The 15,991-nt window shown below is 37.6% G+C and overlaps 1 protein-coding gene across 2 annotated transcripts in view; it reads left to right on the top strand.

Moving 5' to 3' along the window:
* Positions 1 to 15,449, top strand: part of grm8b (glutamate receptor, metabotropic 8b) — a 174,997-nt gene extending 159,548 nt beyond the window's left edge. For both annotated transcript variants that reach the window (XM_059335456.1, XM_059335457.1), the window contains 2 exons: positions 9,635 to 9,881; positions 14,861 to 15,449. In XM_059335456.1, the coding sequence (XP_059191439.1) occupies positions 9,635 to 9,881; positions 14,861 to 14,910 (297 nt within the window). In that variant the 3' untranslated portion in view covers positions 14,911 to 15,449. The remainder of the gene's footprint in view (positions 1 to 9,634; positions 9,882 to 14,860) is intronic.
* The last annotated feature ends 542 nt before the right edge of the window (positions 15,450 to 15,991 follow it).

The following is a 15,991-nucleotide window of genomic DNA, read 5'->3' as shown; positions in this document are numbered from 1 at the left end:
AAAAAGAAAACCTGTGTGTGTGTGTGTGTGTGTGTGTGTGTGTGTGTGTGTGTGTGTGTGTGTGTGCCACGATTAGCTTTGCTCTGCTGCTTATCTTTCTCATGAGCCTCACACTTGTGGAGAGAAAGTCGATACCAACCACAGTGTTATTGCCTGCCATCCATAGCTGTCGTTTAAGTGGTGTTGTGTGTGTTTTTATTGTGTCTGAGGGGAAAGGTCACACAGAGAGACAGAGAGAGAGAGAGAAAGAGAGAGAGAGGTGAATCCTGATGTTCCTAATAGTTGAAACTTTGTGTGAGTGGGAAGCCAGTGCGGGATCCTGTAATTATTGTGCGACAAAAGAAAAAAAAATCAATCCGCACTAAGTGATTTTCTAAATATCATTGAAAAACTTTTGATTATAGCGTTGTATGATTAATGTGGAGCTTTGTTTTTCCATAAATGTCATTTATTTTTTCTACATAACTTGATGGAACACGCTTTTTACACTTTAAGACACTTTGACTTCCCTCAAACAAACAACAGACGAGTGACATTAAAACTGCAGGATAACTGCCTGGAATAATTGGATCTGCCTGTGCTGGAGGTTTCACTGGAGCACAGCACGTTCTGTAAGTTGGATTTTGTAGATGCCAGCACAGAGTGTGGAAATTACCCCCAAATTTATTTCCACTTGAGGTACAGTATGTACTTTTGTTTGAGAGAAAAGGGAATAAGAACGTGACGGGGATGAAGCAGAGAATCGGCGCTAATAGAATCCATCAAACTCGATCGCAGCTGAAAATGAGATGAGTGGAAGGAGAATCTGGGCTGCAGATTGATATCTTCCAAACTGATGTAAAATGAGGTAATTATACTTAAAACCTCTTAGCGCTCCAACAGCCCGCCAGCAGGCCTTGCTGACTTTTATTTTCAGAATCTGTAGCGGGCTAGGTTATAAAGATACTGGCTTTAAATGAAACTAGAAGACCTGAGGAATGTATTGGTGCCAACCATGTTATGCTAAATGTTACCCAGAGAAAAACTGACATATTTAACAAGTTTTCAAAAGGATCCTGAAGATATTTCAAGGGGTTTAATGGGTACCAACAAGTATGTGAATATTTCTGCATGCTGGGGTACTCAAACAGTTTGTGCATTGCATAAATTGGGTATGACTAGAAAGCTGAGACTCTTGTGGATTCAATGAGCCCAATTTTATTCATGTGTGATAGTCTTTGACCCCACAGTAGCCATTTCTTTGGCGTGAGAGCATTTCTTGAAACTGGACCTTAGCCGTCTTGGTTATAAAGATAATGGCATATGTAACTCAAAGACTTGAGGAATATATTGGTACCGACCATGTTATGCTAAATATTACCCAAAACTTGGCAAACATGGCCGTTTTCAAAGGGATCCTGAAGATATTTGAATGAAAACGGGTTCAATGGGTACCAACAAGTCTCCTCTTTAGAGACATGCCCATGCAGGTTCTCTGGTGCAATACCAATGTGTGTTTTCAACAGCTGGATGTGAATATTTCTGCAAACTGGGATACCCAAACAGTTTGTGCATTGCATAAATTGGGTATAACTGGAAAACTGAGACTCTTGTGAATTCAATGAGCCTAGTTTTATTTTCATATGGGATGATATTTGTCCCCACAATTTCTTTGGCACGAGAGCATTTCTTGAAACTGGACGTTAGCCGGCTTGGTTATAATGATACTGACATCATGTAAAACTAGAAGACCTAAGGAATCTATTGGTAACCATATTGGGAAGCAGACTAAATAACTGTTCAAAGTTATGTTAACTGTTACCCAGAGAAAAACTGGCACAGCAGTTTTTAAAGGGGTCCCTTGACCTCTGACTATCAAGATATCTGAATGAAAAAAGGTTCTATGGGTACCCACAAGTCTCATCTTTAGAGACATGCCCACTTTATGCTAGTCACATTCAGTACAAATGTGTATTTTTTCCAACTGATAGCCCTGCATACTGAGGTACCCAAACACTTTGTGCATTGCATAAATTGGGTATCAATGGCAAGCTGAGACTCTTGTGGATTCAACGAGCCCAGTTTTATTCATGTGTGGTGATGTTTGTCCCCACAGTAGCCATTTCTTTGGCGTGAGAGCATTTCTACTGGACCTTACAGTATAAAATAAGCTGCTGTGACCTAAAGGATAATCACAGCCTCATGAAACTTTACAACCACAAACTAGAGACCGAGAGCATTCAGAGGATTCAGAGGCTTTTCTTGGTATATTGACAATAAGGGGGCAGTTTCTGCAGTTTTCAGAACAGATGTATCACCATCCAATCCCCTAAAAATGCACTTATTGCTTTTTTTATTGTTCCTCAAAGTCTTGGTGTATTCATGTGGTATTTTGGAGGGATTTTTGACCATTTTAACCAATCCTTGATATTTAAAAAAAGGTAGAAATCTAAATGATATCAACCCAAAAATTGCTGCAACTTCTGAGACATAATTAAACATGGTAATGACCTAAATATATTCCAATTATAATAATCCCAGCCCATATACACTGTCAATATTTTAATTCATTAACCAATTGCTTCTAATTGATGACTACAACCACTTGACACACAGTGTTGCCCTGCATCTAAAATGATATAATCCAGCTTTCAGATGATGAACACTTCTATGTATTCTATCTACTGTTGACCTACTATCTCCCCCTAAAGACCCCCTGTCCTCCACCACTACACCTGTAAAAAGGGGGGCACATCTCTAAGGGGTTAATATTTTTGTGTTTCATGGTTGTCTGGTTCGTCCACCTGGTGTCTTCTGTCCTGCTGCTGCTGACATTTAAAGATCTGCTGCTCTAGTTTTCCTCGGGCCTCAGCTGCCCTCAGATCAGACGTTCACAGCTCTGAGCTTTAAACCAGCTCGGCTTTGATCAGGCAGAAAGGTGGCGTCCAGGTCACAGAGACAAGAGAGCTGTCCAGTCACAGGAGTCAGCCTCCATTAACCTCCCAAACCTTCATTTCCAACTTAAACTTCTACATTAAGGAGATTTAAAGTTTGGTTATTCTAAGACTTTTTCTTGTCTGCATCATTGTATCTGATGGAAATATTCTAGCTGTTGTATGTATCATTGTAGAAAAGTATTTTTCCTTTTAGAAATCGCCCAAAAAACACCATTTATCATTGAAAAATGCTGTAAAAACTGAACTTTCCAACAATCCTTCAATGGATCATAAGTTACAAGACATTGCCTTAAATTCTGACGTTACTGTCAAAATCACTTTATTCTACATATCTCATTTAAAAAGTCACCAAAAACAAACCATTTGGAATACACAGATCTTGATAAAAACATTAAATTCTGCTCCTCAGCGACACTGTGAAGACATGATTGATTCTGCTGAGACAAACGCCAACGTGACAAATATTCACTGAAAATCTGTTTATACAGAGCAGAGAGGAGAGGACAGGAGAGGCTGGAAACATGACAATAGTTCAATAAAGTACACCTTGGGCTAATGGAAATTTCATCAGCTTACCAGGTATTTGGCCATAAACCAAAGTATTGGTCATATTAAAAGTTTGGTCTGATGATGGCAATTCATGAAACATCACCGAAGTGATTACATTAAATCCAGTTGTTAGCGAGAAAATTCTCTCATAAATATCTCCTCAAGACATATTAAAGGCTCGGATTAGAGCCAAAAACAGCCTGGCAGTGACATCCTTAAATGTGACTTTATAACACTGAGTGGTTGTCCACGAGTCGGCCCTGCAGCACTTCCTCACCTTTCTCCCCGCCTCTCTCCGTCAGCCTCCTCTGACCTTCACACCGTTCGTGCCGTTTGGTTTCGTGCCGACAGCTTGTGTGGGAGAAGCCACATAAATCACTAAAATGCTTGTTTTTTCTCTCAGGCCCACAAATGGGTTTATGCTTCACTGTCTGTCATACATTTTCATAATGATTCCTTGATGTGACGATGGAATCACCACCACCGTTGTTGTGGTTGTTTTGGCTCTCAGGGGGCGGGTGGGGAGAAGGGAAACTCGCCATCTGTCGCAATGTTTTCCTTCCTCTCTGTTCCTGGTGGCTGAGCCGAGGCCCCACTGAGGATTCCCCGCTGTCAGTTTGACACTCAGTCACGGGGCCATTAACCCGGGCCTTGACTTTACGTGCGGCGGTTGCGATGGAGACGTGTGTGTGGTCTCTGAGCGGCGGTAGCGGCAGTGTTCTTGCACAGGTGTGTTGTGACAGATGCTGCAGGACGAGGAGAGGAAACAGAGGTTTGTGCTGCCTGGTCGCACTCTGCATGGTGTGTTTGTGTGTGTGTGTGTGTGTGTGTGTGTGTGCGTGTGTGTGTGTGTGTGTGTCCATTAACTGGGTGCTGCGAGTCGATGTTTCTTGCTGCTGCAGCCAGACGGTTGGTTTTCACCCCAAAACAAGTTTTATCAGCATCAACTGTGGCGACAAGAGAGAATACAAACGACACTTTAATGCTTCCCGACTGAGCTGGAGCAGCTCTCCGCCTGTTGCTCACAACGTCCACAATGATGTGACTACGTCTCATTTCAGCTACATTATAAGGTTTAGGTGCAGCATCCAAGCCGTTCTGAGCTTTTCCTATTCATGGCAGTTATGTTTAGTATTTCTCAAGCCATTTGAAATAATAGAACGGCTAAAATTCTGTATATCCTTTGGGAAAAACACAATATTTGTCAAGGGAAAATAAATCATTCTGTTGTACCAATGGTGTATTTTTATGGTGACATTTTAAATGAGAAAGTTATTTGGATGAAATATCACAATTTTAATCTTCTATTTTGTTATGTTTTCTGGCAGAAGACACACACGATGTGCTGAAGGACTGAAAATCCCTGATTTTACAGTTTCATGTGTGTTTGGCAATTCGTTTTTCAGGAAGACATACTTTTCAATCTTTTTGGCAGGTTTTAGTGTTGCGAGGATAAAAAAAATTTAGATTTTGGGCTTTTGGCAAAACATTCGTGGGCTGGAGCCCCAGGAGCCACCCACCAGCTCCACACCTGGCCCCACCTGTAAACTGAATTAATGTCAAAGTGATGTGGTGAGCATCAAAACTAACAAGTTTAGAGTGAGAACAGGCTGGTACTGCACCTTTAAGTTAGGTAACTACATAAGATGGTGCATCTTGCCTTTAATTTGAGCTGTGTTTGAAGAAGTACTCAGATTTTTTACTTGAGTAAAAGAAGTAATACTACAATGCAATCAAAACTTTACTGTAGTCAGAGTACAAGGATATTACCATCAAAACTACTTACAGGACAGAACAGTCGGTAAACGTCCTTATAATGCAGAATCATATATACGTTATACATCACTGGATTATAGATATTGATGCATTATTGTGTTCATCACTCTAATGCTGCAGCTGGTGAAGGTGTAGCTCATTTTAATTAATTCTGCTGAGGAGTTTGTGAATTCCCCCTCAGGCATCAATAAAGTCTTATCTTCAGCTTAAATATTTCATCATAATTTTGTCTGTTGATTATATGTTTTGTATAATTAATGTGAATCTGCAAAGTAATTAAAGTTGTCAAATGAATGTAGTGAAAAATAACAGAAAATGGAAATGTACAAGAACCTCAGAATGGTACTTATGCAGAGTAGTAAATGTACATTATTTATATTTTATGGTAATCCAGCTGAAGCTCAAATGCTAGCCTATGTGATGTTATTTTTGTGAGTTTAAAGTGGTTCAGGTTCAGAGTGCGACCGTGGATCAGGTCTCTAAGTGCCTCCTTCTGCCGGTAAAGACTCGCCGTGATGCTGAGAGCCTCCGCAGCGCTGCAGACAAAGACAACAACACGGAGAATCAATAGTCTCGCACTGGCTCATAAACGCAGCACGGAGCCTAATGATGCGTTCAGGGTCATCCGTCAAGCCGAGATGAGGAGAGAGAGAGTTGTGGAGCTTCTCTGCTCAGCTGTTGATCCAGTTTAAAGACTTAAAGATTATTAGGAGTTAATGATCGTCAAGCTGCTCACATGATGGAGCTCCAACAGTTAAACAGTCACAACGATCTCATGGGGAACAGGACAAGAGGAGCTGTATGGAGTCCTAGGAGTGCCAAAGAAAATAAAGATAAATTAATATCTAGAAAATATGTGAAAATAAATTTAAACAAAGATTATTTATTTATTTATTTAAAAATAAATAAAGAGAAATTAATAAATAATAAATGTAATGCAAAAAAAATACAAAAAATATGTCGATTTTTATTTTCTATTTATTTATTCACGTAAAGTAGTTTATATTACTTATAAATTAAAGTGTTTATAATTATCATTTTATATTATATATATTCACATGTACATTTATTAATCTTTCATTTTATTTATTTCTCTTTATATTTTCATATTTATTTATTTTTCAAGAGAAGTCATATGGAGTCCTAGGCCATAAAAAATTAGCTTTAAAAAAAAAAAGTAAGAAAATAAATGTGTAAATATAAAGAGAAATGCATATATAACAAATGTGTGGAAATAAATTGAGTTAATGAATATGGAAATATGAAGACAAAAATTAAAATTAATTTCTCTTTATATTTTCACTTTTATATTATTTTAGCCATGCAGCTACAAGAATTCTCTTTCTTTAGTGTTATTGTTTTAAAATCTTATGCATCAGAATTTTTTTTCCAGTGCATCTTTTTATTGTTTTTTTAGTTCACATAAATTGTTTAATTCACCTGAGCTGCAGACAGAAACAGACTTTGAGGCCAGGCCTTTATTTCTTATTCCCTCTGTGTGGAGTCCATGTTTACCTGTTGTCTCGATAAATTAAGTATAACGTACATTTAATGTCATTTTCTTCTAAAAAGAACTTTCTGCTCTCTAACTGAAACAGGTTTTAATCTGCCATCAAAGAAACTTCTCGCATCCTGCAGATGTTTCACATTAAAAGTTTTCCAGTGGCTCAAATTGCTCCCTTTCCAGTTCGGGGCTATTAATATGAAAAATCCAGACGTGTTGATGCTTTATTAGCAGCGATAGAAAAACAGCAAAGTGAAAACTGCAGCCAAACATTTCCTCCACTTTGACTTTCCCATCAGTCAGCTGGAGAGTAAAAACTCTAAATGACGGCTGGTTACGAGCCAAAATATCTCACAGAGGAGACGAAATTATCAGCCTCAAACACGAGTCACTAGATTGATTCCAGGAAATGAACCGAGCAGCCGACCATCTGTTTGTTTTAATGAAAACGTATGGAATTATTCCTGCTGACTTCAGACCATCATTTAGGTCGAATTATGTCCAGATCATCAGGTTTATCTGCAGGTAGTGAAGTGAAAACGGGTTCGTATCATGAGCGAACAAATGAGGGCGTGATGTCATTCATTTGAGGACGTCGCTCTGGAAACAAAGCAAGCACAATTTAAATTCTGAGGGAATTAAACACATATAACCATGCAGAGAAATATTTTTTAGGGGAAACAAATAATTAGTTTGGAGCTCAGCAGGTGTCAGGTGTAACTTTTTAAAAGCTGAATAAAAAATTAGCAGCAGGAACTGAAGTTTAGAGTGTTTTCACTCCAGTCAGTTGGCCAAAAAACCTTCATTCATGGTCCACTTATGAGCTTTTTGCAGAGCTTTCAGCTGCAGCTCACCGTCTTTATTCACATTAAATCAGGAGCATAAACAATTTGCTTTCCCCCCCAATGGCACCTGCAGGCCTCCATAGACTCTAATCAGTGTTAATAAGTGTTTCAGGGAGTGAATGATTATTTTTATGGAGTAAATTAGTAATTGCACCGCTTGAATTAGCAGGTTGAGGACAAAACTATTTGAGGGCACGAATTTATTTAGCTTGAGAGATGGAGTTAGTAAATTCAATCAAACTAATGAAAGGTAGGAGGCCGCGTGCAGTTTTATGAACTGTTCTGTTACATTCAGTTTATCCTTGATGTCAAACAACCTGTTGAATCCATTTGCAGAAACTTTTAATTGGTTTTCATCCCAGTTTGTGAGCTGCTTGTGTTTTTCTTTCTTGCATTAGTTTGAGTATTGCTCACACCAACAACTGTTGCTCTGCACAAGCGTTGAATAACTGCATCACCCATGTGCTGCAAAAAAAAACATCAAAATATTACTTAATAGCAACACTATTGAGCAAAAACTGCATTAATTGTTTGGGGAAATTTGCCCTTTTTTAACATTATTTCGAGGGCATTTTGTTGATTTGATGTATTTATGCTTTATACTATATATATATATATATATATATATATATATATATATATATATTATATTATATTATATATACTGATAAACATTTTGCTTTTCCCTCTATGAAACATGCAGGCCTCCATAGGTTTAACTCAGTTAAAAAAACAATAATTTGCCTAAAGTGTTTGAGGAAATTAATGATGATTTTCATGGTATTAATTAGTAATTACATGGCTTGAAGTGTTAGACAGCACAAAATTAGTCATTTGAGAGATGAAATTAGGTAGGAAAGGAGACCTTGTTCATATTTAGAAAGTGTTCTTTAACATTCGTTTTTATATGCTTAAGGTCTTGTGAACCTGTTGAATCTATTTGCTTCCTCGGAAAACATTTGCAGAAACTTTTATATATATATATATATATGTATATATATATATATATATATATATATATATATATATATATATATATATATATATATATATATATATATATATATACATTTTATATATACTTTATATACTGATAAACATTTTGCTTTTCCCTTAATGACACATGCAGGCCTCCATAGGTTGAACTCAGTAAAAAAAATCTGTAATTTGAGTAAAGTGTTTGAGGAAATAATCATTATTTTCATGGAGTAAATTAGTAATTACACGGCTTGAATTAGTTAATCAGTTTGAGGAAACAAGTGTTTGAGGGCACAAGATTAGTCATTTGAGAGATGAAATTAGGTTGGAAAGGAGACCTTGTGTAGTTTTCTAAACTATTCTGTTACATTCAGTTTATCCTTGACGTCAAACAACTTGTTGAATCTATTTGCTTCCTCAGAAAACATTTGCAGAAACTTGTAATTGGTTTTCATCCCAGTTTGTGAGCTTGCAGTGTTTTTCTTTCTTGCATTAGTTGGTGCATTGCTCACACCAACAACTGTTGAATCAAGATAGATGGATGGATGGATGGATGGATGGATGGATGGATGGATGGATGGATGGATGGATGGATGGATGGATGGATGGATGGATGGATGGATGGATGGATGGATGGATGGATGGATGGATGGATGGATAGATAGATAGATAGATAGACTTTATTTATCCCATCCTGGGAAATTACAGTGTAGCAGCAGCACACAGAGACAATAACAACACAATTGAATAAAAAGAACAACCTAGGTGTACTTCAAGCAATAAAATATAAAATACAATAAAAAAATGCATCACCTATGAAAAAAACCCATTAAAATATCACTTAATAGCAACACAAGTAGCCAAAAACTGGCGGAAAAAAGGAAACTCAAACATTTTTTTCTTCTGGGAAATGTACTCAATATTGAATGCAATTTATTGATTTGATGCAAGGATTTTGGTGTAAAAACTTTTTCTCCATTAAAACCCTGAAGAAGTAGATCTGAGCATCCTGTCCTGAGCCGTCCTCCTCTGTGTTTTCTCCTCAGATGTACATCCAGACGGCCACGCTGACTGTGTCCCTGAGCCTCAGCGCCTCCGTCTCTCTGGGCATGCTGTACATGCCGAAGGTCTACATCATCATCCTGCACCCCGAGCAGAACGTCCCCAAGCGCAAACGCAGTTTCAAGGCCATCGTCACCGCCGCCACCATGACCAGCAAGCTGTCACATCTGGCGGCCGAGCGGCCGAACGGCGAGGTGAAGACGGAGCTGTGTGAGGGCGTGGAGGCCAGCGGTGAGTGGGCGACGCGCTTCTTACCATGTTACAGTCTGATTTACTGAAGCTGGAGTTATGCTTTAACGCGTTATCAGGCGAAGAACCATATTTGGTAACTTCAGTGGGGGAGGTAATATTTCCAGAAAAAAGTTGCAAATTTACTCAATTAAAGTGGAAAATCTACAAGAAAAAAAGTCACACATTTACGAGATTTAAAGTGGCAAATCTGTGCAAAAAAAGTCACATATTTGTGAGAAAAAAAGTGGGAATTTTTTTTTTTCGCATATTCACCACTTTAAATCTCATAAATCTGCACATTTTTTTCTCGTAGATTTTGCCACTTTAATCTTGTAAAAAATTTTCTCAAAATATGACCCCCCTCCCCCGGGTCCATGTTGTTTTTACACATTCTGGCTGTATGTAACATCCTCCATTATTCTCTAGGGTTGAAATTTGGAATTTGCCAGTATTTCAATGAGTGCCCTATTAAGTGTTAATGCTTTTGTACTGGTGATAATCTGAGTAAGATGATGTATAGAATAGGGATGGGATTGATCATTCGATGATCGATTAATGGATGTTAAGAATTTGGTCAATCACGTTGAATTTTCATCAATCTATGTATTTTTGGTTTAAATTCTATTTCTGACTGCCTATGAGTACTCACTGAACTGAAACACGCCAATTGTTCACTTCTGCAGCCGAACGTCAATAAGCCAATGAGCTGAGAATTAAATTGGATAAAGCTTCAGTTCGCAAACTGAAAGTTGCAATAACAATTATAAAACACACAGAAATACAAGAGCATTAATTTGAGTAAAACTAGCTTATTGTATCAAACCTTGCTAGCATGAATTACTAGGTTTAATTTGATCCAAAACTTATTTAAACACAAAAAACACTTAAATATGAAGATTACTGTGAAAACTAACCTCATGCCTCTTCAGGGGCTAAAACATAAAACATTGAACTCCTTGACATTTTCTTTACAGTTAGAATCTCTTTTGAGTTAGTTTTACGACAGGATCAAGTCTCTTTTCTTCCTTTCAAAATAAAATTAAAAAAATAACAATTGACATTGACAAGGGCAGAAATAATAATTTTAATATGTACAAATCTCCAACTTACCTCTAGATGCTCAACCAGACTGAGGAAGGATCATTTTATTGTTCCCCAAATTAGCACAAAACAGTTTTCAGCTGTGCTAACATAAAGCTATAAACGCGGATTAACACAATGTGCCACTGGAACACAGGACAATATATATGAGATATTTCAGAAGAAATCAGCCGTTTCCAGCCATGTCTAGACTGCATGTCTATTATTTTAATTTTTAAAAATTGTGCTTTTCTTTAAAAAATAAGGACATTTCTAAGTGATAAGATAAGATAATTAAAGAAGTCTTATTTAAAGTTTCTAATACTTTTAATTAATTTATTTATTTATTTATGTATTTATTTATGTCAGTATGCCAATTTACGGTATGCTACAATTGAAGAGAATAATAATAATAACAATAACAATAACAACAATAATAAAAAATCAACAATTATTTCAAAAGAAAATAACACCAAAAATTCAGAATTGCAATACTTAAAACTACACATGATTTAAAGACATTATTTCAACCTTATACAACCCTAAATCTAAAAAAGGTTGTGATGTTGTTGCTGTGAGATCCTCTTTTTTTTTTTTTTTTTTTAAAGAAGTCTTATTTAATAAGTTTCAAATACTTTAATTTACTTCCCTGGTGTCCCAAGGAAGAATCAGCTTTGTTTTTTTGTCAGTATGGCAACTTATGGTATGCTACAATTGAAGATGAAGATAATAATAATAATAATAATAATAATAATAATAATAACAATAATAATAATAATAATAATAATAGTAATAAATCAACAATTATTTCAAAAGAAAATAACACCAAAAATTCAGAATTGCAATACTTAAACTACACATGATTTAAGGACATTATTTCAACCTGATACAACCCTAAATCTAAAAAAGGTTGTGATGTTGTTGCTGTGAGATCCTCGGGCAGAGCTCTGACGGATCCAGAAGCTGGAAACTGAAGGGGACAGAGCGTTCGCAGTCGGGGCCCCGAGGCTCCGGAACAACCTGCCCGAGGAAATCAGGTCTTCTGAGTCACTGATCTCTTTTAAGTCTCCTTTCGAAACATACTTTTATCCGAGAGCCTGTCCTCATCTTACTTGAACTTTAACTTTCCTTGAACAGAATGTTGTCGTTTTCTTATCGGACTGCCACTAAAATTAGTTTTATCTGTTGATTTTTATGTCTGTTTTTAACTTGCCTTTGTAAAGCACTTTGTAACAAGTGTTTTGAAAAGTGCTCTATGAATAAAGATTATTATTAATATTACTATTATAAAAATGGAAATGAAAACAGAGTGCATCAGAATTCACTTTTTCATTAGTTTGAGCATGAAATATACTTTTTTATTTACATTTTAGGCAACATCCCAACTTTGGATTCAGGGTTGTATGTCAAGTTAATATCTCAGGGATATTACATATTTAAACGATCTATAGTGCATGGTTTAGATTGAATGCACAAGTGCATTTAGGACGTGTTCAACTCCAACTTTACTAGTTAGACGGTGCAAAATAAGGAGCAACGATCAAAGGGGTCATATTTGATCTCAATTTTTAATGAATTTAATTTAATGAATTAATGAAATGAGTTAAAGAAATCAGAGTGTCATCTACCAGGAGGAGAGAGAGAGAGAGAGAGAGAGAGAGAGAGGAGGAAGAGGAAGAGAGGAGAAAGGAGGAAAAAAGAGGAGGAGGAGAGAGGAGGATAGAGGAGGAGGAGGAGGAGGACGGGAGAGGGAGAGAGAGAGGAAGCGAGAGAAGAGAGAGAAGAGAGAGGAGGAGCTGGAGGAGGAGGAGGACAGGAGCAGAGTGTACACACACTGTAAACCTGCCTAGAATAGAATAGAATAGAATAGAACTTTATTGTCATTGTACAAGACAACAAAATTTTGTTTGGAGCAGTCCTCCTCCAGTTGCACAGTACAAAATATTGATATTTATATCAATATAGAAAATACTTAAAACAAAACACAACAAAACACAACATTATCAACATTATCAACGCTGTATAAATAAAATATATATCTAAGTCCAAGTCCTTAAGTGCAATAGTGCAATAGTGCAATCATGTGTGTATGAAATCAGATGGGGAGTATCAGTGTGGCAGTAGAGTGGGAGTGGAGTTTAATTAAATAAATTAAGACATGAAATGTTTCATTCTGTGTGTAATGGATTTATATAATGTGTTATTTCCTCTTTTTTTATTGAATTACTGACATAAATAAACTTTCTATGATATTCTAATTTATTGAGATGCGCCTGTACATGTGGGTCTGCTCCTTATATATGGAAGCATTTAGGATCAGGTGGTGATGAACAACAAAAGACAGTTTGTAGTGTGTAGAGCATTATCCTCTGAATAAGGAAAAAGTGTGTCAGCTTCTCTGTGAAGTCGACGTGTGCAGGTTAAGTCAGAGTGCGTCTCTCTGCAGTAATGAGGGTTTAAAAGGAAGTTGACTGGAGTTTGTTTAGATGTCGCCAGAGACCAGATCTGATGAAACCGTTTACAGCAAAGAGTTGCACTTCAAAGCCCCTTCTCGGCCCATCAGCAGAAAAGTGCAAGCCGTCGAATTGTTTACTCATCAGAGATGTGCTGACTGAACTGATCTGTTTTAATCTAACAAGCTGCAGCAGCTCTCACTTCAGGTTTACTGTCTCAGAGTTTCCTGGATCTCTTTCATGCTGCAGTGTTCAGAGTGAGAGGAAGATAAAAACTACCTTTACATTAAGTGTAAATATTCATGATGCTTTTATTGGTGACTCAGTGACTGCCTTTTCTGCAGCTCCACCCTCAGCACGTACTTTACAGTTTTAGGCTCTAATGATGGCTAAAAGATGAGGTTATCGTTCATACTGTGGCTGTCATAAACTGCAGTCTGGAGGGAATGCTCGCAGGACATAAGCCAAAAGTTTGGCATTTGAAGTTGATGATCTGTCAAAGAGTAACAAGGTCATTGAACTACACTTGGCACAGGTCTCAAGGTCTTTCCAGGATCCTCAGGCTCTTCAACTAAATGATAAAACATAATTGGTCTGCTGCAGAATTTTATATTCCTCCATGACAGGGATATAAACGTTCATGAGCATGATATCTCAGGAACACCTAGGCCCCGTTTACACGAAGGGAAAACGCAGATATATCCATGGCCTCTTGGCCTCTCATTTACACGAAAACCCTGTTTTTATCACAGGAAACAATAATTTCTAAAAACTCGGTTTTTCTAGAAATGGGGTTTTAGGTTCTCAAGCTCATTCTATGCGCCGCTGTCTGTCCACACGAACGAACCTCGCGCCATATTAGTTGTTTTGAAAGGAACAGGAAGTCGCTTGTGTTATTCGTTGTTGTTGATTCTGAGGATTCTGATTGGCTTGCATGGCTTTATCCTTCTCCCTACACTGCCGCCCATAGGTTTGGCATAGTTATAATGGCGATCGATGGCGTATTTATGCGGGTTGATGTAAATGACAACTTTTTTGAAAACGGAGGGGGGGAAATATTAATTTCTCTAAATACCCTGCTATGTATAAACGTCGCCCTAGAAGGAATTTCTTAAAATTTGGCACAAACGGACAGTTTACTATTGGACTTGAGGAAAAACTGATGATGGTCAAAGACGACCAGCCAACCAAAACTTCTGACCCGCTAGAAATCCAACATGTTACATGTTGGATGTTACATATATATTTACATTTTTAAAAAGGGGTTCCCTCTTTCTCTATCTGCTAACTCTGCCTGAGTAATGCATTGCCTGCCTTGTTTTTGTTGCCTTGTGTCATCCACTGATCAGACCTGAGCCTCTGAGCTCAGTTTAACCAGCAGAGGACTGAAGCTAAAAGTGAAAGTGTCACTGTACTAATCTGCTGTCTGCTTTTTTTTCTCCTCAGTGCCGCCAACAAAAACCACCTACGTCAGCTACACCAACCACGCCATGTGAAGAAACGACTCCAGGACGTCCCGGGACATTTAAAGAAACAGATTTCTGTCAGACTTCACCACCAGGTGCTCTGTACAATCTGAAGGATCTAAACGACAAACTGAACCAACACATCTGTGGTGTTTTTATGTTTACAGACTGCAGGGAACGGGCCTGAACGGCGCTAAAAAAAAACCTGAATGGATCACAACTCAAACCATCTGAGAGACGGCGAGAAGAGAAAGCAGGAGGATGGAACTGAAAGACAGAAAAAAAAAATTAAAACAAGTCTTCTAAAAAGAATTTTAAAAATTAATCGTGGGGACCAACCATATTTGTTGTTATTCTAATTGTGCGTTTAAAAAAAAAAATTGTGGTTGTGAAAATTTCTGATTCTTGTCTCATGTCGTCCGTCCGTCGGCCTGCATCACGAGACGAGTCCGTCGTTGTTTTCGGCTAGCTGAACGGTCGCTTTTGGTTGTGAAATGTCTAAATGCCATGGTTGAATTGAAGCATGCCCGTTTTTTATACAAATGATCTATTTATAATAAAGGAATGTTTCACAAGTCGGTGCCATGTTTGGGTCTGTTTGAGTAGAAAATGTACATTACCGTTGTTTTGTTGTGTGTTCTGGTGTCTTTTTGATTTTCGCAGTGGGAGAAGAAGTGTTTGTGCTGCTGAGATTCTTCAGTGTGACACCAGGTATGTGTGCTTCTTGATATCCATTAACCAAAGTTTGGACCAAGTCAAAAGTAAGTCTCAAGTCTTTGCCCTCAAGTCCCGAGTCATGTCCCAAGTCCTACAGTTTGAGTTTCGAGACCTTTTAACAACAGACTAATAACATTTACACGGATGATGTTTGCTTTTAAAATCTGTATTTATTTATCAAAACGTTTTTTTGCAAGAACATTCTTCAAACACATTTGGAAAAAACCAAACAAGTGAATAACAAGAGCATATTGCACTATAACTAGTTCCACAGCAGGTTCTGCCCTGTCTTGTCTCATCTCATATTGTTCACTAATTTAGCAATGCTGCTAGCAAAGTTACTTCACCGAGAAGCTAGCGTTAGCATTCATTCAAAACTTACCGTTCTTTGTGC

This window comes from Centropristis striata, chromosome 6 (assembly GCF_030273125.1).
Source record: "Centropristis striata isolate RG_2023a ecotype Rhode Island chromosome 6, C.striata_1.0, whole genome shotgun sequence".
Taxonomy (NCBI): domain Eukaryota; kingdom Metazoa; phylum Chordata; class Actinopteri; order Perciformes; family Serranidae; genus Centropristis; species Centropristis striata.
Note: the sequence above shows the minus strand (reverse complement) of the source record. Positions and strands in the feature narration are given on the sequence as shown.